The sequence below is a fragment of the Opisthorchis viverrini genome (genome assembly GCF_000715545.1).
Source record: "Opisthorchis viverrini unplaced genomic scaffold opera_v5_172, whole genome shotgun sequence".
In the NCBI taxonomy this organism is placed as follows: Eukaryota; Metazoa; Platyhelminthes; class Trematoda; order Opisthorchiida; family Opisthorchiidae; genus Opisthorchis; species Opisthorchis viverrini.
The window spans coordinates 317,420-342,633 of NW_008751831.1; the positions used below are offsets into that span (position 1 = coordinate 317,420).

The 25,214-nt window shown below is 43.2% G+C and overlaps 3 protein-coding genes across 3 annotated transcripts in view; 1 reads left to right on the forward strand and 2 right to left on the reverse strand.

The window, feature by feature from the left end:
- The window catches only part of T265_07524 (hypothetical protein), a gene marked incomplete at both ends in the record, with an annotated part of 160,071 nt that extends 147,613 nt beyond the window's left edge, over nucleotides 1–12,458 (reverse strand). Inside the window, one exon of the mRNA XM_009173069.1 lies at nucleotides 12,350–12,458. Coding sequence (XP_009171333.1) covers nucleotides 12,350–12,458 — 109 coding nt within the window. The remainder of the gene's footprint in view (nucleotides 1–12,349) is intronic.
- A 1,691-nt stretch (nucleotides 12,459–14,149) lies between these two features.
- Nucleotides 14,150–25,214, reverse strand: part of T265_07526 (hypothetical protein) — a gene marked incomplete at both ends in the record, with an annotated part of 51,111 nt that continues 40,046 nt past the window's right edge. Inside the window, 2 exons of the mRNA XM_009173071.1 lie at nucleotides 14,150–14,285; nucleotides 24,548–24,734. Coding sequence (XP_009171335.1) covers nucleotides 14,150–14,285; nucleotides 24,548–24,734 — 323 coding nt within the window. The remainder of the gene's footprint in view (nucleotides 14,286–24,547; nucleotides 24,735–25,214) is intronic.
- The window catches only part of T265_07527 (hypothetical protein), a gene marked incomplete at both ends in the record, with an annotated part of 34,909 nt that continues 24,704 nt past the window's right edge, over nucleotides 15,010–25,214 (forward strand). Inside the window, 5 exons of the mRNA XM_009173072.1 lie at nucleotides 15,010–15,364; nucleotides 21,638–21,816; nucleotides 21,855–21,930; nucleotides 21,964–22,060; nucleotides 23,708–23,949. Coding sequence (XP_009171336.1) covers nucleotides 15,085–15,364; nucleotides 21,638–21,816; nucleotides 21,855–21,930; nucleotides 21,964–22,060; nucleotides 23,708–23,949 — 874 coding nt within the window. The remainder of the gene's footprint in view (nucleotides 15,365–21,637; nucleotides 21,817–21,854; nucleotides 21,931–21,963; nucleotides 22,061–23,707; nucleotides 23,950–25,214) is intronic.

Below are 25,214 nucleotides of genomic sequence, written 5' to 3' on the forward strand. Positions count from 1 at the left end.
TTGGAGAGGGGTTTTATATATATATATATATATATATATATATATATATATATATATGGCTGCGTACTAAGTACATAAATGCCCTGGGTGCACAATTGACCACTTTGATATGGTGCCGAGCAATAGTGACCCTTGCAGGGTCATTTACAGCAGTGTTTTAGTGAAGGAACATTTCTTCGAAAACTTTAAACTTTGTGACCTATTACAGTCATGCACACCGTAAAACATATCGACTAACCCTCTGTACTGCGAAATCAAAGACAACGTAGCTGAAATTAGTTTGGTATAGCTCTTATAATCTATTCGTACAAAAGTACACGATATAGACGATGTTAGCTTTTGGGCTCAGATCAGCACCATCAAAGAACTCAAAAGGACTCATAACTTACTGATTAGTTGCTGCCTCAGTGGATCTAGTTGTATATATTTGCTTTGGATGATACCATCCACTATAAATAAGCAAAAGATATCCGCCTGTATCACGTGCCACCATGGCCACAATGTCTTAACATATCGGCATCACAATACTTAATTTTGTACGAGTTTGGCCAGCAAAAACATTTTGGTTCGATAACGGTATCACTCTCCTGATCCCAAATTACTCTAGCAGCTATGAGTGAATATGGTCTCTCATTCTGAAATTCTAATTGCTGTAATATGATCAAGTACTTTCCGTACTCGTTTACTCATATATTACAGTAATCGAACACATAGTGAAAAATGTAGTATGTGGTCTGGCAGAAGAAGCACGTGTGGAAAACTGTTTGCAAACTGACATAGCTAAGATATCATTATCTAATACAATTACCCGATTGAGAGTCTAGCCGCAGAAAAGATCCAGTGATTTATCTATAGACAACTGTGATAAGAAGCTTAGGAAACTATTAGTGAACTTTCTCATTCAAAACGCAGCACATGTCCGATAGCAACAACGTGCTTTTTACTTATGCACATTCGCTCGCAGTCATTTATCAGATCACAAAGATCATTGCCTCCTGAGAGAGAAACTGTGATCCTCTTCAAGTAGCTGGTTTCGTAATTTAAAATGTCAGGAAACCTATTACTTCACAGTTGCCTCTTCATGGCTTTTTGTTTTTTGTCTTACCATTATATTGACACAACCTCTTATCCTCAGCGCATTTATTGTTCGAATAAGACGCAAAAATTCCCTTTTGTCTGTAATTTTAACGCATCAAGGAGTGTCAGTCACATATGTGATTTCAAAGATATCTGGAAGAACCAGCATTAAGTGTAAGTACATACCAGCTCTCAAGAGATCTTTAATAAGTGTATTGTGGACCATTTTAAATGTTTGCTTTGTGATGCTTGAAAATACATCAAATATTCACCATGCTTACGGATATAAATGAACCGGCCAACACGTGCGTTTTGGATTCTGCTGATGGTAAAGGTCGTCTATTGCTCTGTTATCTACAAAAGTTCTCCTCGTTTCGTCTAGATAACCACTAAATTCCAATAATGGAAGCTTTTGCGTACTCCGAGCTATCGTAAATTGAGACATTAACACTTTTATATATTCCTAAGCACGGCAAAATTCCCTCAGTGTTACTAAAGTCGACAACTTTGTGGGCGCTTTTAATTGGTGGGGAATAGTTTATAGTCAGGTGCGAAATAGGATGGATAGTAGTGGACTTAAAATTACGGGATGAAATACGATCCATATGAGTGATGAGGTCTGTGAATTAGAAGGAGAACAGGAAATGGCCTATTGTGCAGGTGTTGATGGATGAGGAATTCATCTGGTTCTTCGGACTGGAATGTTTTAATTCTGATCACACTGCTTGCAGAACGTGTTAGCTGTGCCACCGACGACGTAGTCTTCTGCATAGATGCATGGAGTACTTGGGGAGTTGGAGCAGATGTGGCCTTCTGAATAGGAAAAACCACTGGTCTCTAGAACATTTGATATTGCACGGAATAAGTTTACCTTGTGACGAGCGTTTTTGGCAAGTGCTAGAACAGGCAATTTCGCTGAGGTGAAGAAGATGTGCTCAGCTGCTGAGGTTAAAGAGTGAGAATCTGAGAGCGAGGCGATGACTCTGGTTCTTTTTCAGCACCTAAGACCATACTGATATCAGTCATCATTTTTTATCGAGACAACAAATCAACTGTCGAAGTTCGACCATATTGATCATGATATCCATGAACTTCGACAAAAAGGTTACAAAATACTGCTAAAGCCACCAGGACGTGTAAGTCGCAGGCACTTTGGAATACCATATCATAGCGAGATGATGTTTTCAAGCATGAAGACATCATAAACGGGGGATTCAGCTGGGTTCCAGGAGAGTCTCACGCAAAACCGAATTTGATTGCAAATGAGTGTTTCGCTGATTCCATGCAACTTGGGCTGAAGTAGAACATAAGGTTGACGGCAATTCGGAGACTTCTCCTACCTAATGTGCCTCAAGAAGGGTGAACCCGGTCGTGGAAGTTTCAGCGACCTTGTGTGTAGTGTATTACGTTTTAACAAATTCTTTACTGCATGTCTGAGTTGGTTTGAATTGAAGTATATGACAATGTATGCCTGAAATATACTTGGCATTTACGGAATTAACACCTAAAATCCATCTCACGTAAATTTTCAGTTTGAACTCGTAGTTTGTTCTTTCCTGTCAGGCTCACTGACAGCGATCGAGTGGACCTAACAAGGCTCTCGATTGGGCCGCGTCGAAATGTTGTCATTGGAAAATAGTTATTACACAGATGCGGTCTGTGGTCTTTTTTCTTCTACATTCAATTGTCAGCACCTAGTCTAAATCAGTTATACATTAGTGAATCAGTGAATCGGTGAATCAGTGCGCCGGGAAGGAGTTTACAGCTATTTTATTCCTGTTAGATATCATCAGCTGTGCATATCTGATGCAACTCAGAGGGTTTCATACGGGGGAATACTCGGCCAGTGATTGAACACCTAACCATTTGGTGAAGAGTGGCTGATCATCAGTGCGACTGTCTCTCACTAAGACACGACACAGCATTGGTGCTTTGGTTGAATCTTTTCCAGATAAGCCCTGCCAAAAAATTAACCTCCGCCACCCAAAAAGATTAGAAAAAAGGATACGCAATTTTTACTTTCAGCTTTTATTGAAGAGGGTGAATGTTAGACGTCATTAATGATCTGCATGAAAAGGCTTGTTTTTTTGGTACCTTTGCCTCCAGACGCATTCAAACAAAGTAGCTATACACAAAGATCGGTGTGCGTTTATTGTGCATCTTGTAGACGTGCCAAAGAGATTGGATGGTTTGTGTGAGCTCCACTCGTTAAATCACAAATTTTTCGGTATGATTAAACGTTTCATGAGTATAATACTAGATCACTCGAACCAAGTTCCCTTTTGAAGATCGACTTGTCACATTACACCTCCACCTATCAGAAGAAGTTGAAGTGTCATTTGATGGCCATGTTCACATAAACGTTGCTGATGGATCGCTCCGTGGCTTTGCGAAAAATGTATTGCTGTCTCCTTGTCGTGAACGACATTTGGAAGCGTCAGAAAGTCCATTTAAGGTTTTACGTTTGAATGGAGAAAATTTTTGCATAAAATGAGTTCAGATGCGGATAAGGAATTTTTTTCGTCATAAATAGGTCAAGGTTGTGTATATATTAAATTGGAGCTGGCAAAAAGTGTCGGGGCTTAAGTGTTCGCACATGCACTTTTTTGAATTATTGGCGGGGCTTACCTGAAAAAGATCCACTTGGTTTTCTGTTATTACCCTGTCTTACTAAAAGCTAATCACGCAGCTGGTCAGCCACTCTTGGTCAAACGCTTAAGTGATCAACCACTGGCAGGGCAATAACGGGTGCGAAACGCTCTGAGTTGCGTGAGATGTGCTCAGTCGATGATTCTAAACTGTTGTACATTTCACCTCGGCTTTTCTGCATGGGCTGGCTTCACTGACAATGAAATCTGCACTTATGTTAACATAAATTCATCATACGAAAACAAAAGGGAGTCCAGCCAAGAACTAATAGACGACATCTCTGATGTCGCCGTCTCAGGTACTGTCTTGATGCTCCCAGTGGCTAGTGTTCTGCCTTTTCTCCTAGATGAAACTTTTATACCGGGACTCCCTTTCCTCGTGGGACATATAAAGGAATTGACTACTAGCTCCAACATGTAGGATACTTTCCATTCCTCCTAGAATTTCACTGAGAATCTCGGGTCTGGATTATTAAATTCAAGCAAAACTTATGAAAGTGGCCAATCGCCACAATAAAGGAGGTTGTTACAGCACACTGACAATGCCCCATAGTATGCTGATGATGAATTTTCAAGCAATTTACCAAGGCCGGTAAACAGATCAACTGCCCCCTGCCAGCCACGAACTAATGAATCCGAGTGGCTAATATTTAGATACACATCTTTGACGTATTCGGAATCCTGTGGCATCACCTAGGAGTCTAATTCCGCATCTTGTCCACATATATTTAAGTACTGTGCATCTTTAGGACAGCATACCTTTTGAAAGTGTCTGCAGTATATTGTTCACATTTTGTTCTTTGAAGCCCTTCAAAAGTATATGACGAAACCTTTCTTTCTTTTCAAATGACAGTCCTATGAGAGGGGTAAACACCGTGCGTGTTTCGCCTAGTCTCGGGAGTCGGCACTTTTGGCAAGACAATAGTCTCCAAACCAACTCTGTATCGACAATAGTCAGAGCACCCGTGAGCATTCATGGAATTGTCTCATATCACTTTATAGAGTCATCCCTGACCATTAAAATATAACGGCTTCTCCTCAGAATCTTGGGCAGAGGGCAATAGCCTCATTTGATTGTCACCCCGATTCGCTTTACCGGATGCTTGCCCGAATACAACATTTTAACCTTGCCACATAAAAATTTAAAGATTCACACAACACTGTCATGTGTAGTTGTTGATTTCTCACACAGAGACTTAATTTGGGGTCCCATTTTACTCCCCGACCAGGGTGTAATCTACTGCGTGTTTTGTGTGTCCATTTGCGAAGCAAACAGTTTGAGCTGTAGCGCGACGTCAGCCCTTAAAAACTCTCCTTTGATTGGCCATGCGAGGTTCTTGTAGTCTACTAACTTCCTGCAATTTTTGTAGATCGATTCTGTTCGATGGCTTGATATTCTGTATCTCGGATAATTATCATTTGCCCTCAAAACCCTGGTTATTCTATGATAAAATTTTAACCCCATATCATGCAGTCTTTCAAACACAATCTGAAAATTGATTGGATAGGTTTCTGGTTTTTGTTAAATATGTTTGCGTGCTTCGTCCATATTATGGTTAGAAGATAAACTTCTCAACGATATCTTCCACGCCAGATTGAGGTTTTATTACAGATTTCGGCCATGTTCTTGAGCTTTATCGGCACTTTTAATTTACCAGCAAGTGTCCCTTGGCCGTCGGCCATTGTGTATCAGCCTTAGCTGCTCACCTGGATCAGTCTCAATCTAACGCGATAAGTTATTGCTTTTAGCTACTGCATGAGGAGCACAATGAATGCTAGCATTATGTCGATATTTAGTACTATATAAATAACGTCAGCTGCAACCGACCGATTCGCCACATGACATTTATGTGTTTGCATCAACAACAGTCTCAGAATCAAAATACTCCGCCACTGAAAACGACAGAGAGCTCCATGGGTTATGTGCACCAGGCTACAAGTGGTGTCCTTTTTGACGCAAACTCTGTTGATTGTTTAAACCACCACAGGTAAGAACCAAGTACACAATGCGTAGCTGTCAACATCTAATGCTCCACTGGATGTTGGAATGTAACCTTAGAAAGCGTCATATGTATTTCAACAGAGTTTCGTCCTACCCCAGCTTTAGACAATGCTAGACAGAAATTGTACGACATCAACGATTGTGATAGACCAAGCAGGCTATTGAGGGGTTGCCTGTAAGTGCCTGTAAGTGCATGAACAGCACTGCAGAGCATTTACAAACCGTCGCATCAGTTGTTGTTTATCGATACTATAAATCACGCATGCAGGCACTTCCAGCGTGTTTGATGAGAGAAGCCAAGAAACGGACCAGGAGTTAATGACATTAGACCTAGATGTACATTTGGGGATGATCAAGATCTGTAAAACCAAGGCGGTTAGTGTTGACAAAAATAGAAGCAATAAATGTGCCAAACCAAACTGGACGACCAGCATATGGATATTATGGTATATTCTCTTAACTGATGACAAAAGTACAGACATTTTTGCTTGACGATGTGCACGGAAAATAAAGTTTATTAGTGACTTTCATAAATCAACTGGCAGTTACTGGAATGACGATGGTAGTCTGCTCATTCCGGATGCTCAGAAGACTAATAAGAACAATCTTGTGCAACGAGATCAGACACCACATTAAAGGAGGTGGGAGAAAAAATAAAGTCGCTGGACTGGGTCACCGGCCAAGCGGCATTGAGTAGAGGGAAACTGCACACTAGCTCATTTAGATGGTAAATGAGACGTATTGTCCCCACGACTATGCCAAGCATTGCGGTGAATCTAGTCGTGTGCCACTTGGGTGGGAGCTGTGGGTGATCCTGGGCATTACGGCATTTCAAAGTTGGGCGGTCAAGGAGCTTTAATGAGGTAAAGATCAAATGTATCAAGCACAAATTGCAGAAGTAGTATAAATAAAGTAACCCCTTAAAGTAGCCCCTTACCGTGCCCCTGAAGTGGCCTATATGTGGATATGATTAGTTCGGTTTAAAAAAATGCAGAAAAGCATATGAATCATAAGCATGTCACGCGCAAATCGGACGACCGTCTATGAACCACATGTGCATTCGGGTGAAGTTGAGGCAGTGAATGTTGGACTCAAGTAGTGCAGAAACAGTACTGCACAGAGCGCCAGAGTCAGTAAGCGGAGTGATTCATGGAGCCCTCAGTTGTATACCAAGGACGATAGAGAAAACAGGTTTGATAAAGCTGCAATAGCAAACAGAGTGGGAAAACGTTTTGGATAACGAAGACATGTTCGAAGAACTGCTCTTGAATTGATGAGCTTGGTTTGAGACGTGGCAACAAACTTGTAAGGACAGACGAAAGTGGGGGTAGAATTTTGAACAAGGACGAAAAGTCAGCCAAATGGCAAAACGTGGACTTTAATGTTGCCGAATTATGAGTGGAAAACTAAAGCACGGTTAGGAGTTCCCAGTGTTTTATAATTTTTTGATTTCCTACATTTATTTACAAACAACCGCGAATGCATGACCCAAGAAGAGCCGCGCGTCCAAATAGCGAAAGCCGACCTTTTATGTTCTCTTCGTTTAGTTATGAACCAGAGGGTAGAGAGTAAATAGGCTGCATGTGAATAACAAAATGAAATCGCACAAATTATGCTCAAAATAGGAGTTGATGATAGCCTTTCATATCCGAGCAGTTCAAGGGAGATGGATAAATTTCTCCAGGTTATCTTTTGCTGCTGCAGCTGCTCCCTTACACAATCACAAAATATCTTCCTTCTGAAGTTAAAAAACAGTCGTTTGCCTAAACAAGCATCTTGAATTTGCTACCAAAGCTATGCGATCGGGACAGGTGAATGGCGTTCCACAGTGAAACAAAAAAGTGGGGGAATTACCGAAGTAGGTAGCAGACAATTACAGTACGGGGCTAATCACAAGCCTTGGAGTTGAGGCCAATGTGAAATCACTAATTTTTCAACCTGCCTGGTGGCTAAGCACTTCAGTTGCAGCATAAATGCTCTTGAAATACCTTTTCACAAATTTCTGCCGTTGCTATATCAAACTCGTTATGGTCAAAAGTAGGCTGCCTATAGAAGGCCGCCATGTTCGCTCCCTCAGAGACCTGGCTCACATTGGAGACCGTATTACCGTTTCTCGAAGCTAACATGAAAGTTGGAGAACAGTGTGCATGGTTCTATGCTAACCCATGGCCGTGCAAGCCAAAAATGCCCCTCTTTCACCACTCCTGCAGCTCTCTGTGATGTATTGTAGATCCGAATTCCACTGCGCCAGAATACACATTATTCTGTGTCGTTAACTGTTTTCCCCCGGATCCAACGATCAACAAATCGCTTCTTACAAAAACACTTAAGCAACTCTCCTTCAGTTATCATATTTTGCATACTGATAGCCTGTGCTAGGGTTTCCATGATCTTTTGGATAGAGCTCAGGCAAGCTGACCCCAGTGGACGTTTTGCACTGGCTTACACAGTAGTTATGCTTTGTATTTTGAAGCACCCACATGGTTTCCAACAAGCCATATGGTACCTCTACACGATCTGCTTCTCCCTAGCAGGGGAACTCAGTCACACAGGTGATTCCTAACGCTCCGGTGAAATACTGTGACCACATTATGCCAATCTTCACCACTAAGCCAAGGGCTGTGAACCTCGAACATGCACCAGAAACTTCTACCGCTGCGGTTTATCAAAAATGCATGGTTAATCTAAATAGTCAGCTTCTTTAGAGACCAAAAAGACTGATCTCTGAGATCTGGGGTTTGCAAGAAGAAAACTAACATGTAGTAGGACGATACAAGGCCGCTTTGGAGGATCCTGCGCCTTTAAGAAATTGGGTCAGAAATCTTCCCATCAAGGACCACTACACGACGCTGAAAAATTTGACATTGCGCGAGATTCGTGACCATTTGAAATGAGAGACCTGCCAGGCGCGTCTGTGTAACCTGTCCACGAGCCTTAATCCCTCTGAGCAACGAAAATATGGTGTTTAATTACATGGAATATCAGGAAAGCACACCATTTGAACTTCTTCATCAGGGACAGAATAAGGGGTAACCATGGGTTACCCAAATTGTCAGACGATCCGTTCGGATATAAGTATGCGATAATACATCCTGATATAGCGAGTTCATCACATCCCTCCCTAAAAAAGCGGAACTACGAAAGTATTATTTGCTCCTAATTTGGGAGCCAATCGGTATTCAGAGAATGAAATCAATTTCAAGGGTAACTTCATAGTCAAGAATTTCTATGATTAAAAATTTTTCCTACAGATTCCAGTGTCTCTTTAGATGACATCAAGCTGGACAGTCGGATCTTTGTGTACCATTATCAACAAGTGCGCTTATCTCACTGGCTTCTCCAGATTCCTCGTTGGTTTTGCTGGCCGACTGCTGCATTAGCAATACACTTACTTGTAACGCAAAACAGCGCGCGCGCATTGATAACCTACTGCACGCACAAATACCATGGTCTTTTTTTATGCAAGCATCCAAGCGCCTTCTCGAATGCCGTGAAGGATCCGAATAGAACAGCCCAAACTTCTCGAAAAATATATACCAAAACACGTGTGAAGCGACGCGAAGTAAACTAAAGTCACTCTCGACAAACCATGGGTTTTCGAACCGGCGAATTTTACTGAGGATAGGTAGATTCATCCCGCATGGATATCAGAAAATAACTTGACCCATTTTATCGTGTCAATGTGTGTATGCTCCTAGTTCGATGATCCCCATTTTGTTATGCGCAACTAGCCAGGAGAATGTGCAGAACTTTCTGGCATCTGTAAATCATCAACATCCTGGTAAGGCGTCTTTCCCACTGAAAACGTCATTGAGCTCAAAGATATTGCTGGAAAACGGAGCAAACCATTCATTTTCATCATTGTATTCGTCTTTGTCTTGGCTTACTGCGGCTATTTGTCGTAACTGGTAGGCCCCTGTATATGTGACACGTTATTGAGGTCTCAACTATGCGTGATAGCTCAATCCAAAGGGAGTGACTGTCCTTCGTAATGCCTGCCTGCCAAGCTCGCGCCTGAAAAATGTACAGCCACCACTGGAAAGTTATATGTTCCCGCTAATTGGTCGCATGAAAACGTACTGTCTAGCCAATCCAAACCCGGGTCCAGGAGATATTAGTTAGCTAGGAATTGTGACCGCTTTTGGCTGTTACTTATTTCGGGCAGCATTCTAACTCAAATTATAGTGCTTTCCAACAAACTTTCGGACATTTCCTATTTTGAATCCCCAATGTATACACGACTGTATCATCTCCTTGTCTGAACGATAACAATGAACCACCATGCGCCCTCAATGTAACCAAGAATATCCTTGATCCATTGTAGTCTAAATTTGTCACGAATCCCCGGCGATTTCTAAATACAGCGACAACCCTAAAAGCCCCACTAGAGACGTTCATATAACAAGCACAGCGTCTCGAGTATGGTACCGCGACTACCATACCCAGGCTGATGCCTTGTTCATGTTTCACAATATCCCCAATATTTACCGGATGAGCGTGTTACGTGCACTCTTAAGACCGCCCCAGTCCGTTTAATTTGTGCGTTTAAACAACTTCCAACAAAACCGGGGGCTCCTCGGGAGACCATAAAGTAGTAGATAGATGCCATCAAACGTTAGAATCCATGTTAAATTTGCCCCCTCCGAACTATGGCTTCAGAGAAATATCGGGTTGTGTCACTAGGGCCCGATAATTAACTGAAACAACGGAACATATTAGTTGCACAATGCTGTTAGCTGCAACACCTTCAGGAATAGGGTGAAAAATTTTGCGCCAGTTTGTTGCGTTCTGTTAAGGTGTGTGCTCAAACCAAAAACGATTCCAATCTACAATAACTTATTTTCAGGTCACCAAACTTCATTGTTCACCGAAGAAATCAGACATCTGGCGGAGAAGCCTGGATGAGTAATTTCCCAGCATCGCTAAAATCCCGGGTTGCCTTAATGGTGTTCAAAATTTTGTACTGTTACTCAAAACTCAACTGCCCTATTGGGGGAACTTAATGCGCTCGAAACATCCATTCCATTGTGCGAATACTGTGCGGGAGAAGCTAAAGCCATACAACTTTGAAATACAATGCGCACGAGAATTGAAGAGAGATCAATTAAAACAAATGGCAACACGATCAGTGAAGGACATGATGGTTTCTGGTTCAAGCGCACGTGCAGAGAAATGAAATATTTTTGCATGATTTTTTCTCTGACCTGCAAACCTTTCCGAGTAACGATCATCTGCCGGCCTAGAACGAGCAGTTGGGGTAATACGAGCCTTTTCGTCACGCTTGGGCCAGATGCGGCGCTTAGCATTCGCAAAATGGAATTGATTTTTGAAGGCTACGACATGTGCCTGATGGGCCGAAGCGGACAGATGATTGCGCTCAGTCAACCAGTCCAAACCTTAAGCCTCATCTGGGTATCATGGGTTCCCAGCGATGCTGGGAAGTTATTCCACCAGACTGTTTTCCCCAGATGTGTGATTGCTTCAGTGGAAAATGAAATATGGTGAGCCGGTAAAATATGAACGTAGATAAGGATGGTTTTTGGTTTGATTACATAGCAACAAAGTGCAACATCTAAGCGGAAAAAGTTACATTCTCCTCGAAAGGTTCTCCAGTTAAGTGCATTGTGCGGATAATTTACCCCGCCAGCTGCCGATCAGATAAGCTGACTAGCCAACGCTCCTGAACCGTTTGCCTGCGCCAGCTGCCTCTACGTTAAGGGTGCATACCGCAGCCAAGGGGAAAGCCCCCAAAAACGGTACCCAGTCCCCACTGCAGATTCAGAAAGACCGATATTGGTGTTCCGCTTTGATCAGGCACTGGAGGGCTCAGACACTAAGAATGCAACGACTTCGACGAAAGTTGATAAGGAACTTTCTTCGCTGAACGAGTACCTCGTGATATCCATACCGGGCCCTCTGGCTGCGAGAAAAGTAACACAACTATCTGACGCGGCTATAAAGACCGCCACAGCGTCTTCAGTGAACAGGCGCCTAAGGCAAAATGGATTGATAATCTGGGGGTCATTCTCCGGAAAAATCACGCCAACGAAGCTGGCACAACCAGTCCTAAGCAATACCCTCACCAAGCCTGACCAATCGCCCCAAGCAGAATGGTTACGCCAGAGGGGAAGCAAGCGAACTCTTGGACTTCTTGTTAGTCTTTCTTCTCGAACTGACGTACAGAAGATCTTGGAGTGGGCTGGCAGCATTCAGAAGGCCGACCCAATGATCAGGCATCCATCTGGGGATCGCCCCTAAACGCGCAAAAACTTGGTCACAGCAGGTCAGGGGTGGGGGCTGAGCACCAATTCAGCCGAAAACAAACTCACGACCAAGCCAATTGTGGTCATATCCCGTTGTGCTCCCGAAAGCAGGCCGACGACGTCAGCTGCGTCTTCGAACAGCAGCTTCTATTCGACCACCACAGGCCTTTCGCCCACCAAAGGCAGTGGTGCCGTGGAGGAGTCAAACCTCACATGTAAGCAGCGCCCAAAGTAGGTGGAGGTATCAACGCTTATCTCCGTAACAGGAAGCAGACGACATCTCTGCAGAGGCCCCTTTGGAGCCTTGGACTCAAACCCGGTGCATAACCAACCTGGTCACTCAAATTTCGGCTCCTCACCCTCGGAGGCAGCAGAGACAATGTTAAAATGCTTGTCCACAAACTGCCTCAACCTTTTCAACAAACTCGGCGATGTTAAATAGTCAGCTTGCCTTGGACAACCGTCCATAATCGCACTCACAGAGACATGGCTCACACCAGATGTCTCTGACGCGGAAATCTCGATAGACGGTTACTCCATTTTTCGAGCTGACTAAAAACGATGGAGGGCTGGTAGGGTTTTTCTGTACTCACATGCGGCCCTACCAAGCCCGATCGTCCTCTCTGACACCACCTCTGCACCCTTTTGGGGTGTACTGTGGGTCCAAACCACGCTGCGCGGGTTCGATTCTCTCCTTCTCGGCGTGGTCTACCGTAGCTCTTCGAGTTCCTCTGAAGATGACCGATTCCTCATACAAACCCTTGAACAACTCTCCTCTTACAATCGCTTCACTCATCTCCCGCTTGTAGATGAGTTCAGCGTCCCAAAAGTCTCTGGATGGAACTAGAACGCGTCGAATCAGGCGGACTTTTTGCAGCGGAGCTGATTGAAGTCGTTCAACAGAGAGCTTGGACTCAACACTTCGCTGCACACACCAGATACCACGCAGGCCAACTACCATCCCTCCTGGATTTGCCCGTCACCTTTGATCTCATCCGCTATTAGGCCAGAGATCCCGAGCCTCAAACGTGTTTTCCATACTTCTGCCGTGCACATTAAACAGCAGTGCGCATCTTACCTGAAAGTATCATATCGGACTAGCACCAGTAGAACAGGTATACAGAACCATCGTCCAGGAAGTTCAAGAGGCTGACGTGACGTTCGTCCCAAAAAACCAGCACGCGTTGCATGAACCGCAGGCTGCAAAAAGGATTCGGCGACCTCTAGATAAAAGATCTCAACTTTTTTCCAGAAGTCAACTGTAGGGAATGCAGAAGACCAGGTGACATTTCGTGAAGTTCCGAAACACTGTAAATCAGAAATCCGCCAATGGAACATACGAAAACGAGCTCGAAAAAACAAAAACGACTAGTACAAATACATGGTAGATCGCCGCAGAAACAATCTATCGGCGCTCTCCTTGAGGGACAGGACGGAGAACTGACGAGTAACCCAACAGTGGTATCTGAGGCTTACAGAGAACACTATGCGTGTCCATACTCAGCCCCAGCGTCTGCGTCAAATCCAATCTTCTCAAGGTGGAACTACGAACAGCCTCTAACCGACTTGATGTTTACGGTGGAGGACATTCGCCAACTCTTGCAAGAGATGAACCCATTTACACTTGGCGTTTCGTCAGTCGCTTGACGAAGGCCGCCTTCCCTCTGCTTGGAAGGTAGCGATTGTCACACCAATATACAAAACTGGTGATCGACTATCGCCTGGCAGCTACAGGCCTACAAGCCTCACCAGCGTGCCGTGCAAGGTGATGGAACGCATTTTGAAGCGAGCTATCCTTGATCACCTTACCTCTAGCAACCTGATATCTCCAGCTCAACACGGATTTCTCCCACACCGCTCTTGCCTAACAAGCCCGCTCATGTTTATGGACAGCTTAACCCAAACCAAGGACGAAGGCCTCATATCGGATGCCATATTTTTCGACTTCTCAAAAGCATTTGATAGGGTCCCACATGTCCTGCTGCTCCACAAACTCGAGTCTTACGGGATTCAGTGGAAAATACTACACTGGATCAAAACGTTCCTATCGGACAGATCACTGCGAGCGAGAATATGCTCGACCTACTCTTCTCCAGGGCTGGTCTCCATTGGAGTACCTCAAGGCTCCGTCCTGGGAAAACTCCTGTTTCCGATCTACGTTAACGTCCTCCCAGATGTTCTTGCAAGTCCATGTCAACCTTTGCGGACGACTTGAAATCTTGGAGTTCCAATGCCAACGCCCTCCAAATGGATGTGGACGCTGCCAAGCAGTTATGGTTGGACTGGCACCTCCCTCTGAATGACAAAAAGTGCGTTCATATGTCGTTTGGAGGAGACTCAGCGAACGCCTTTTTTATGTATGGTGAGAAAGCACCAGAAAACATCATGAGGATAGATGCCAAACAGGGTTTGGGAATCTGGGTCTCCTCAAACTTGTCCTTTTCACTGCATCATGAGAAATCGGCCCAAAAGGCATTCGCCACTTTACGGATGATCCGACGCACCTTCTCCCGTATTACTCGCATGGACTTCCAAAGACTAAGAAACGCGTCTCGCGATGCTTGATCACTTTCCCTTAGAGTACCGTCGCCTCCTAGGGGACCTATTTCTTACTTATGCCCTGTTCGAACATAGCTTGGCAAACAGGTTGTTTTACCGTTAACCCAGCAAACACACGGCGGGCACATAGTGAGAAATTTTTCAAGCTTAGAGCACACGCATTCATTAGACAAAATTTTTTATCATTTCGGGTAGTAGGTGCGTGGAATGGCCTTACTCCGACGGTTGTTTACGCTGCATCTAGTACCCAGTTCGAAGTCGAGACCTCGTGCAAGATTACTGCCCTGCGCTGAGAACTTAAAGAACGGTGCTACTGTCGTTTTCACTTGCCCTTCAGGTGAACAGGAGCCGCTGAACCAAAAGAACAAACCCGAACCGGAAACTTTAGGCGAAAGCCTCGACCATGGGTATCAATCCGTGAATCCGTGATTTGGGTGAACTAACAGTGGAACATATGCATGAAATATTTTACACTCAGATAGCGCGCTTGTTACGGTTCGCTCGAATTGTTTTCGCGTGAGCGATCCGCAGTTCAATGGTTTTGTGTGTGTGGCTTTTGACTTTACTTCTAAGGTCCGTTATTTCTCATCAATTTGACTTGATTCATGAGTCTGAAAATGCTGGAATGAATTCCAATTTACGTCTGGAGTTGGAAAATTTCGCTGGGAATATTTCTGCCGCTTATGTCACAAAATGGTACAAGAATGATCAAATTCAGACAGAAACATTGCTTAATGGAAGCATGTCGTACTGTTTACGGGATTACTTGCGAATTGCACGAGCCGTTATTTCTGGTGAATCCTGGCCTTATAAATGTAAGTGTTACATTTTGTTAAATGTATTTCCACTTCGGTACGGTAATCAACTGTATACCATCATCATTGTATGCTAAAAGCGTCCATGTTGGTGAGTGTTTCGCCGCATTGAAAGTTTTCAAGAGACGTCTGTGAACAAAAGCTTGCGCTGAGAGGATGCGACTTAGGCACACTGAATCATCGAGTGTTTAGGAACCTGAAAATTTGGTTCCATGAAACGCCGCCTCACTTACATCTCCCAGATTTTAGCGCTTTGAGGGGCGGACGGAAAACTCAGCCCCGTCCGAGTGACGGGGGTATTCAAGCTACATCACTGAGGCTTTGAAACATGGTGTTATATACGTTGCAATGGTCCAAAGGCGGATTAGGGTACAGTCTTACTTGTTAGGTAGCTTATTATTGTGTCCGAATAGTTCCACTCATTGGGATGTATCAGAGTTGATGCTGGTGTTAACTAGGATTTTACGGTAAAGTTTGTAGATATTTAATGAGACAGTTGAATGAAACTTCCTGGAAACCGGGTTGATTATGTAGATGCAAATGGTTTCACAGTCCATTTAACACTATGCCTCCGTGTATTTTGTAGCTGAACCGTACAAACCACATGCAGTGGTATACTGAAATCTACATTCTGGGACAAAATGTACCACTAGGACGAAGTCAGGGTCCGTCCAGTTCCTCTGAGATAGGAGGTTAGGATCCAAGCAACCCATTGGAGGATGCAAACTGTAGAGAACAAAACGTTCAATCATAAGTCCGTTTTTCCGTTGGTAGATACTAAGATGACAGCGACTAAACTGGCATCTAAACAGTTGAAATGAAAATGAATGAAGGACACTGTTGATAACGTCTGGAGTCAGAAAACAGGGGATGCTGGGCGGATTGTTAGCACAGGTTGCCTTTTATATCAATGCTTTAGAGTGGAAATATTATAGCGTGGGCTTGGAAATAATCATTCGAGATTTTCTTTGTTCACTGATGTGGTGTCGGTAGCCTATTCATTGTTGGTGCGATAAAGTTCAGTCTCAGATTGCAGAATCGATTTTGTGCAATAGATACCCAAGCCAGTGCTGTCGATCAAGCATTAACCAAGAGTCGGTGTAGTCGCACTTCCTGATAGGGCACTGTTCTCATTTCCACAGTGCCTGGATTGCCAGCGGATTGCATATATGTACAGACATCCTTCATTTTTCGAGGGGTCGCACTCTAAATTAGCCTGAGGTTAGCTCCACAGTGTTATGCGCTATAACAGTCCGAAGAAGGTAAAGTCTCCCTTTAATGCGCAGCATTTTAATGTCTGTTGCAGAGGCGTTGCTATCTGTAACTGAGAACGGGTTGGGACATATTGCCTACGAATGCTCCATACTCCAATTGACTGATATCTAATCGTGTGTTTAGGTGAACTCTCAAGTACGGTCGAGAAATTAATAAGTCTTTTCAGCCGCCAAATTTTTTGTTGCAATCAGCTGAAATGGAAGTCAGATTCCCATGTTTAATTTCTGTATCAGCGGGCTATGCCAATTCCTACTTTCAAGTACGTCCAACTGGTCACTTACTGGCTACAGTAAGAATCTCCAAACGTGTATTATCATATTTCGATTCGACGTTTATGTCTTTGGGGAGGAGCCTAGAAGCAAGGCTTCGGAACAAGACGCACCATTCAGTTTTGCGTCCCTTAAGTCAAAATTTTGAGTGCAAGTTTCCAGGTGGAGGTCTTAGTGCTTGACCCCATCATCGGCCTGGGCAAAATAAATGTTTGATTATCCATTACAGTCCTTTGTCTATCCATGATTTCGCAACATGTTTTCCATCTCAAGCCCAACTATCAGTCATCTGAAAAATGTGTTTCATCCAACTTTTTCTCAGGAATCTTAGGGAGCGAGATGGCTCAAGTGGTTAGAGCGCGGATTTACCTGCAGGAAGGTTCATGGTTCGAACCAGACATCTGCTGCTCGATTTCCCCTGTATAGGCTTGGACAACCTGGCAGTATGTCGGCCCTCGTGCTTCCCCGGGTGACATGGCAGCTAGGCACCGGAAAAGTCTTACAGCTGAACAATCCCAGTGACCTTAAATGGTACCGGCGTCTCCTCTTCTCCGTAAGCAGCAGGTCAGCTATTCTGACAAATGAAAACCAAACGAATTTCAAAATCGGAAATACAATTTCCTCTGGAAAACTGGCAGCATATTCAATGTTAAACCTTGTTAGATACTTTGTCACCGTTCAACGCCGCTCTGAAAGAGACACAGAAGGAAGCATGCACACGCGTCCTTTAACCACCAGATGTTTGAGCGCGGTTTGAATACCTATATACCTAGACCCAACTATTTTAACTCACATCTAGGAATAATACCAGTTTCATCGACAACGGTATAGACCATAAATCGTTTTGTGATCGATAGTCCTTTAAAACCAGACTAACGGACATTTGGTTTCTGGCGTTGGTTACTGTTCTTGTCTAGACTGACTTCCATGTGTGAGTGGCTTACCTGCGTCTGCTTGCCTTCCATGTCCACGAAGTACCATCACCCATACGGTCTACTCTTTTTCATGTATTTCTTAATCTTCATCTAGTTAATCGGAGGTTCTAATAATGACAGCGGAAAAAGCAAACATGGGACCGATAGTTGTCACCCTGTGTAAAAACATGGTCGTTGGCTTGTTTGCTGAGCTGGGCAATTTGATGACAAACGTTTCTTCACCAATCGAGGTAACATCAGCAGTGCGTTATTGGGGAGCGTAGCGGTGGGTTAGTGGTTGTGCACAACCATCTACGCTACTTGAGCTATCGACATTTTCCTCTGTATAAAACAGTTTTTTGAAGCGTACACCGGACAAGAGAGGGCTATTCACATGGTTGACTCAGAGGAAGTAAGTTGGCGTATTTCGTTTGCGGTAGCCTGTGGCACTCGAGCTAATCTAGATTATTTTATTGTTTACTATATTCCATAAATCGAAATTTGCCTGCGAATCCGTGTATCATGGGAGCAAAGTAAATTGAGTGAAACGCTGGATATAAGTAAAAGGTTTATTTATTCGGTCTGCACTTTGTTGGTTGTCAACTGTTTAAGGGGACTAAAATACTATTTTCGAAGGTCTTTGACTACTCTTTATGGGTTTGGTAGGAATTGAGCGTTGGAGATTTAAATCTGAAGGGAGAAATAATGGGTTGGAAATAGTTAGTGCTGAAGAAGAAATTTACCATCTCTTTCGTTATTCTCGGAACTCTCTTAAAAAGCATGGTCTGCTGATCTTTTTCATAGTGTGTTATTATTGAAGGCGTCGTTCTGTTTTTCAGTTAATCGCAGCACAATCTCAACCGAAGCGCAGTTTAATCGGCTCTTTTGTGTACTGCTTTACATAATTTTTCTCCACAGTTGCAAATTAGACAATAAGAGACAAACCATGGTTTCATTATTTGTTCCAGGTTCATATTAGTGAAGGTTATTCCAGTATCCCAATCTTTTTCGTCTCAAATGCATCGTCTGGTTACTTTGCTTAAGTATTTTGTGCTGATTTGCCGGCCGGATTCTCCGTAATTTATGGATCAGTCATTTGTGCTCAGTTTATTTCCGGCTTTGAAACTTTTACTGATAGATGTAGTGCACAGTGTCTTTTATGCACACCGAAGTCCTCTGCATCCTAAACTCTAACTGTTTTTTTCTGACACCGCTTCCTTATTTCAGTACAAAAGACCCCATGAAATGGTTGCTTGATCTACTGGATTTCTACTGAGATTTATCAAGAGCAAACATCTCAAGACCCTACTCGTTTTTGTTCTTCTCACGACAAGAATAAGTGAAGTTACGTCCCGTTACGTCCCTTTTGATGGTTAGCTGCCATATTACCCGAAGAAATTGTAAAGGCCTTGATACGGTCAATATGCCCAAGCATAGACAGGAGCCGTCGAGATGCACAGATTTGACTCGAAGCGCATACTTCCCGATCACTAAGTTCGTTCGTTAAACACTGAGCGTTATCGAGAAACATATGTTGTAGTGTTCTAGAAAATAAAGTTTGTTTTTAAGTAAACTGCAAGCAATAAGAAGGGTCAGGCCATGGGCGGTGATTTTCCCGCTCTACATCCGTACCTTGTAACGACGACCGACCGCGGCAAAACTCTCAACTCTTTCTTTGCGTCGCATTTTGTGCTGCTATTTTTTTATTATTTGATTGCCTTGCGTGCCGATGACGCGCTTGTTCGATCTCAGGTCGTTAGTTACGCAAAGTTCTGATTCTTTGTGTCTGATTTACTTCTCCCAGACTTTCCGTCTCTTCAGGTGTGCGAATCAGCAATTAGATTTTTAAATTTTCAGCCGGAGGTAAAACGTTTACATTGTATCATTGCACGTCATAAGTTTTGAGAACTCTTCGCCCAAACTTAGAGCAGTGTACTTTGCCGATGTGTCTCAACACTTGTTACATTGATTGCGCTAACAGTAAAAAAGGCGCGTTGGAATACAAAGACCAAAAATATGCTCATTTGGGGACTTATTTCTGCAGCCGCATGATCCACCAAATTGGAGGTGGTACGATAGATCACATTTCTACCATCTGCGTTCTCTTCTTGCAGAGTATTTTTGTGTACGTTTTGACTTCATTGCTTCCCAGTTAAGGTAACCTCCCTATCTGCATTGCTTTTGACAAGGGCAACGAACGCACCCATTTTAACTGTATTAAGCTCACAAATCACATACCCATTGACCTTTTCCAGGCACCAGCACGAATTCTAGTAAAAACAATTAGCAGGTTATTTTTGTAGTTAACAACGGTCGAAAGATATAATGGCTGGAACAGAAGGACGTCATTTAAATTGCTCTGTTATGATACTTCTCTTTTGTGCTAAAATTCCTCGTAGCCGAATTTGAAACTGCTTAAGGGGGCGTACCAGTTACTACCACGATCTAGTCTGGGAAACGCCAATGCAATCTCTTTTGCATGAGATTATAGTAGATCAGACCTCGATTACTACTGGGATACACAATGAACCTTCCTTCGTCATGTTTTTTGTATGGAGATTTCTCAATCATCACGAAGGACGACTAAATTGTAAACGTATTTTCAGTCTTTCTTATATCACCAGTGCTCCCGAAGACTGGGCAACATGAAGATTTTTGGAGTATTCATCCGACCATATAATTTTTAATGTAACCTCTCCTTATTGCTCACTCGGCGGGATCAGCAATTGTATTCCCCGGGGTGAGGTCTGGGATCATTGTAAAATCGTCATGCACTGTGGGTTTGCACGGATATGTTTGCTTCTTATAACGGTCTTGCATTTATCTTATTTGCTTCTTGCATTGGTAACTAGACGCACTCACTCATTGAACACAGACTGCATCGTTTCTTGTAGGCTTCATGCTCATCATCAGCAACGTTGCAAGAGCGCCACATAAACCTGATTTTTAAAATTTCATAGAATCCACTTCCCTCAGTTCATACTGAATATCTTAAGTGCCTTTTTTAAAATTCGACATTGGCAGGATCTACACGGGAAAAGTGGCGTTGATTATTTGCCTGTTCGCACCTGTTGGAATTGTAAAGATCAGCCGTGCATGGCACATGTACGGAGGCACGGATGTCCTACAGTCTTGTTGATAAGGGAGATATTTCTGAGAGTATCAAGATTAATTCGGATACTCGTTGGTTTCAATCTTGGAGCTGTGGAAGCTTTGTGACGCAAGTATTTGAAACATTTGACAAGCCATAAATGAAGTTACCCGAATTGTTTCAAGCATTTACTCTTAGATACCGCCAATAAGCATGCAGGTCTGCCGTGTACCCGCCTTTAGCATGTTCTAAATATAACGTATATATGCATTTGTTATACATGAGCGTGATACCGCGTGACTTGTTTCAGAATCTTTGACCAGAAGCTACAAAAAAGAGCTCCATAAGATGAGTTTTGGCTGTATTTGTTGAAAACTCATTACTAAACTCTGAGTGGTCTCTAAGGATATATTAAGTCTTCTCACTTCATATACGTGCATTTGCATGGAAAAAATCCACTGTTCACTGTTCCCTCCCCGGTATTGTCCATCAACCATTGTCACTTTAGTGTAGGAAGGTCCGCACATGATGTAGCGTGTCTTCTGCCAACATTTGACCAGTACAAAGTGAAAGTTAGGTCATGATATGTAGGCCCATAAGCATGCTTCACTGCCGCGCAAGCGCGAATATTAATTGATATCCGTATGTGAGACAGTATTCGTTTCTAAAGTCCACTCAGTGGATAAGGTGTGCCAAAACCAATAACGTTTTTCCTTGTTTTTAGTTATTGATGCGTCTGCAAAGATTCCGGCTGGTTTGACTGGTGGTGCTTTAACGTGGTCAGGAAGCTACGAACTCTGTAAAACAATTGAGTCCACACCGTCTGCAAATGAGTCGGCAATTCGAGGAAGATACTGTACTATCCGATTCCCCGTGACCATAAATGACCCAGATGTGGCGATTGTACGTCAGATTCCATCAACTGTACATTCTTCCCCCAGGATATAGGCATCCAGATTGGATTCTGTCTTCCATTTGACTGCAGTACCGATGAAATGCGAAAACTTGTAAGGGCAGGTAAGGTGTGGGTTGCAAACTGAACTTTGGAAGTACTTGCATTGCCACGACTCCAGATTGACGACCGTTATTCGTACTGTCACTTGGGTCCAGAGGAAATGGCATCAGATAAATTCTTCATTTTTGCCGTGTAAGTTTCCCCATGTATAATACCTATATATTGTGCTAACGCGTCATCATCTTGATTTAAACTGCTAAGTGATTTCCCCTATTTCCTTCTTCTCAAAACAAGTTAGCGCCATTCAATCCAGCGTCCCTGAGATAGAAGTTTAACAGCCGACTTTTTAACTATTCAGATTAATGATGACCATCAACGAGGTCTATCGGTTTCACTTCTTCCAGTCGATCCGTACGTCGGACTGATATCATTATGTGCTCCTGGATGCTCCTATACGTGTGTATATTCTTTCTCATTCACGCCATCGGATAACTATATAGTTCAGTGAAGTTCATCGTAATCGTTTCCTCCACCTATTTTACTCTAAACACTTCTAAAACATGATAGTGAAGGAGTTGTGGGGGTCTTCTGAGTGCTTATTACGTGTGTCACTGATGTTTCTCTACTGTGGTACTTGGAACGTTCTTTGTCCGTCATCAGATCGCCATTACCAACATCAACACCATCATCTTCAGCGTCATCATTGACAGCTCGAAATCAGCACCCAACATTCGTGCCTCGCTACCATAATGTCAAGGGAGACCGGTGTGAGAGAAGGAATAGCTTGTTTTTCTAGTTGCCTCAGAGTGCGAACATTAAAACCTGCCGTATAAACCGGGAATCGGGGCTTGAATGTTGATCTTGAGATGTTCAAGGCTATTGAAGCTGAACCACGCGAAGACTTTGGAGCAAGTCCTAACGGACTGCCTGATAAGGAGCGTATTATCATTGGGCAGTGGGAAAATATATGTGGTGAAGAAGAACAAGCAGTAACCGGTTTGGGCCTATGCTTCTTACTGTGTGCAGCAAGTGCGGCCATCCGGTTGATGGCTTCACGTGGCGGCCGATTTGCTATGTTAGTATTTTTCACTATGAGAGTCATCATTGGATGCAGTGTTAGGTACTGCCAAGGTGTCCAAACCCAGACACGAGGACCATTGGGACCCCCAACGAAAGCCTAAAGCGTAAAACCAGTGCTGCTTGACGGGAAATGACAGCGCATTATTTTTTTTCAAAGAATAAGTCACCACTCATCTCTCAACTCTCAACCTGAAGGTCCGGGAAACTACGATACTCAATCCACCGACCACCAGCCAACTTGAAAAGATAGGCATGAACACCCATCAGCATAGCTCAGTGGTTCACGGAGACATAAAAACCGCTACCCCATGGTTGCTTCCAGTCTCTTCGTGATGGGGAAGTTCTTTCAAAGGCAGTGAGTCCTACTGCTGTCTTCGCTACGTGTCTCTCGATAACTAAGCAGTCTGGAATTAAATGTTCGTCCAGTATGTATATGGATATCCGGGAAACCATTTTTTGTCGTGGTAGGCCAAATATTTATCCCGTCCTTCCACTCGTTACCTCAAAGACGTGCGATAAACTTGAATTTATCCTAAAATCTCTTTTGAGTAACGCTGTTCTCGAATTGTGGCTGGATGGTTTGCAGCTTAGGTAAACATACATTTGAGTATCAGGTGATGCAGGTTGATATTGAATACGTTATTATGGAAGTATTTTGCTTGCTGAAATGTTCACGGCTGAGAACTGTTTTTTCTTTCCATAGGTGGTAAATACAATTTCTTCGATAATTCGGCACTTTTTAATTATACCCTATTGTAGGATTATCCTCACTATCCTTGGCATCCTGGTCCTCGTGGGTACACTTATCGATCTGGGGTTATATATAAAGTGGAAGTCTACTATTTCGTACGAACCCGTTGATCAGTTCGAATCGCTATTATTTAACGAAGAATCTTCGTCTGTTATGGCATCTTCATCAAGTGTACAAAGTGATGAGCAAGGTGTCTCTGCGTCCACACGCCCACCAGAAACATTTTCAGCATATTCAGATTACAGAAATGGTAAATTTTCTTCCGTTCACTTTGCTTCCTCTTTTATCCACATAGTCGCACCGTTCCAGTTTACATACATTACAGAGTGATTGGTTGGATTGTCACTCAACTGTAGGTCGTGGCTGATGAGTTTAAGAGAACATTTAATTTTACAGTTGGGCATCATTTTCTACCTGGTGTAAAATTTTCAGAACAGAGTTAACATGAGATGCATTCGGTGTCCTCAGAACTTCTTGACTGTTCATCAAGACACAAATTTTGGTGGATCAATAGATTGATGTGTTCGTAGTCCCTTTCTAAAAATATTAAGTGTAGTGTGATTTGTCTCATCTCGTAATGTTTTACATGCTTCTCCAGCTTACTTTTTGTAATAGTGTGAATGAGTTCCGTCCAGTCAACAGCTCACGACCGAATTCCTCAGGTGGCTGGATTGTGTATACGGATGATTACGTGACATGACCTAGCGAAACAGATTTCCTGCATACTTTTTGGAATCGTAAATACTGTGTCGAGGTTACTTATGTTATCGGGATGTTGTTGTGACCCAGTTTCCCCGTCTATCTCATCCAGAAACCAAATGATTTTTAATGACACTGGTAATACTCACCCTATGGTAGACAAAACGCCATTATCGCCGGATGATTTGTCACGGTCATCAGACAACAATTTGTGTAGTTTTTCGGTCATAGAATCGACAAGTACTCTGCCGACATCCAAGACTAATTTGGAGCGAACGTTTCGGGAACATCTCACTGTGTAGAGTGTGGCCGGCATGGGGTTCAGTGCAGGCGTAGCTGGATAAACAATAATGACTGTGGGGAGTTAGAGGAAATTTGTTGTCTTTATTGACAATAGAAAATATTAAATCCGAAAAGTGTACCGCCTATCATGGGTTCCAGAAGTCATAGTACTGTTCCCATGAGGACTACATCGGAAACTGAGCCACATGCTCACACTTGAGTAGTACGTTTAAAGAACCGTTCCCTTTTCCGAGTGGCCGAGGAATAGAAGTTTCTTGTTATAGGATACGCAAGTCCGTTGCTTTTGGTATTAATAATTATTTCAATTTGTTCTGTAGTAATGGATAACTAGAAATACGAAGCCTAACAATCAGTAGCAGGATTCCCGTGGTTCGTAAATCAGTCTCATTTTGATTAGTGACACCATAGCTTAGCTGGAGATAAAGATTTTACACTTCTGATTGAATATTTTAAAGACGGCTGAGAGGAAGACATAAATGTGCTATTTAACTTATTCACAACTTGAGTTCTTAC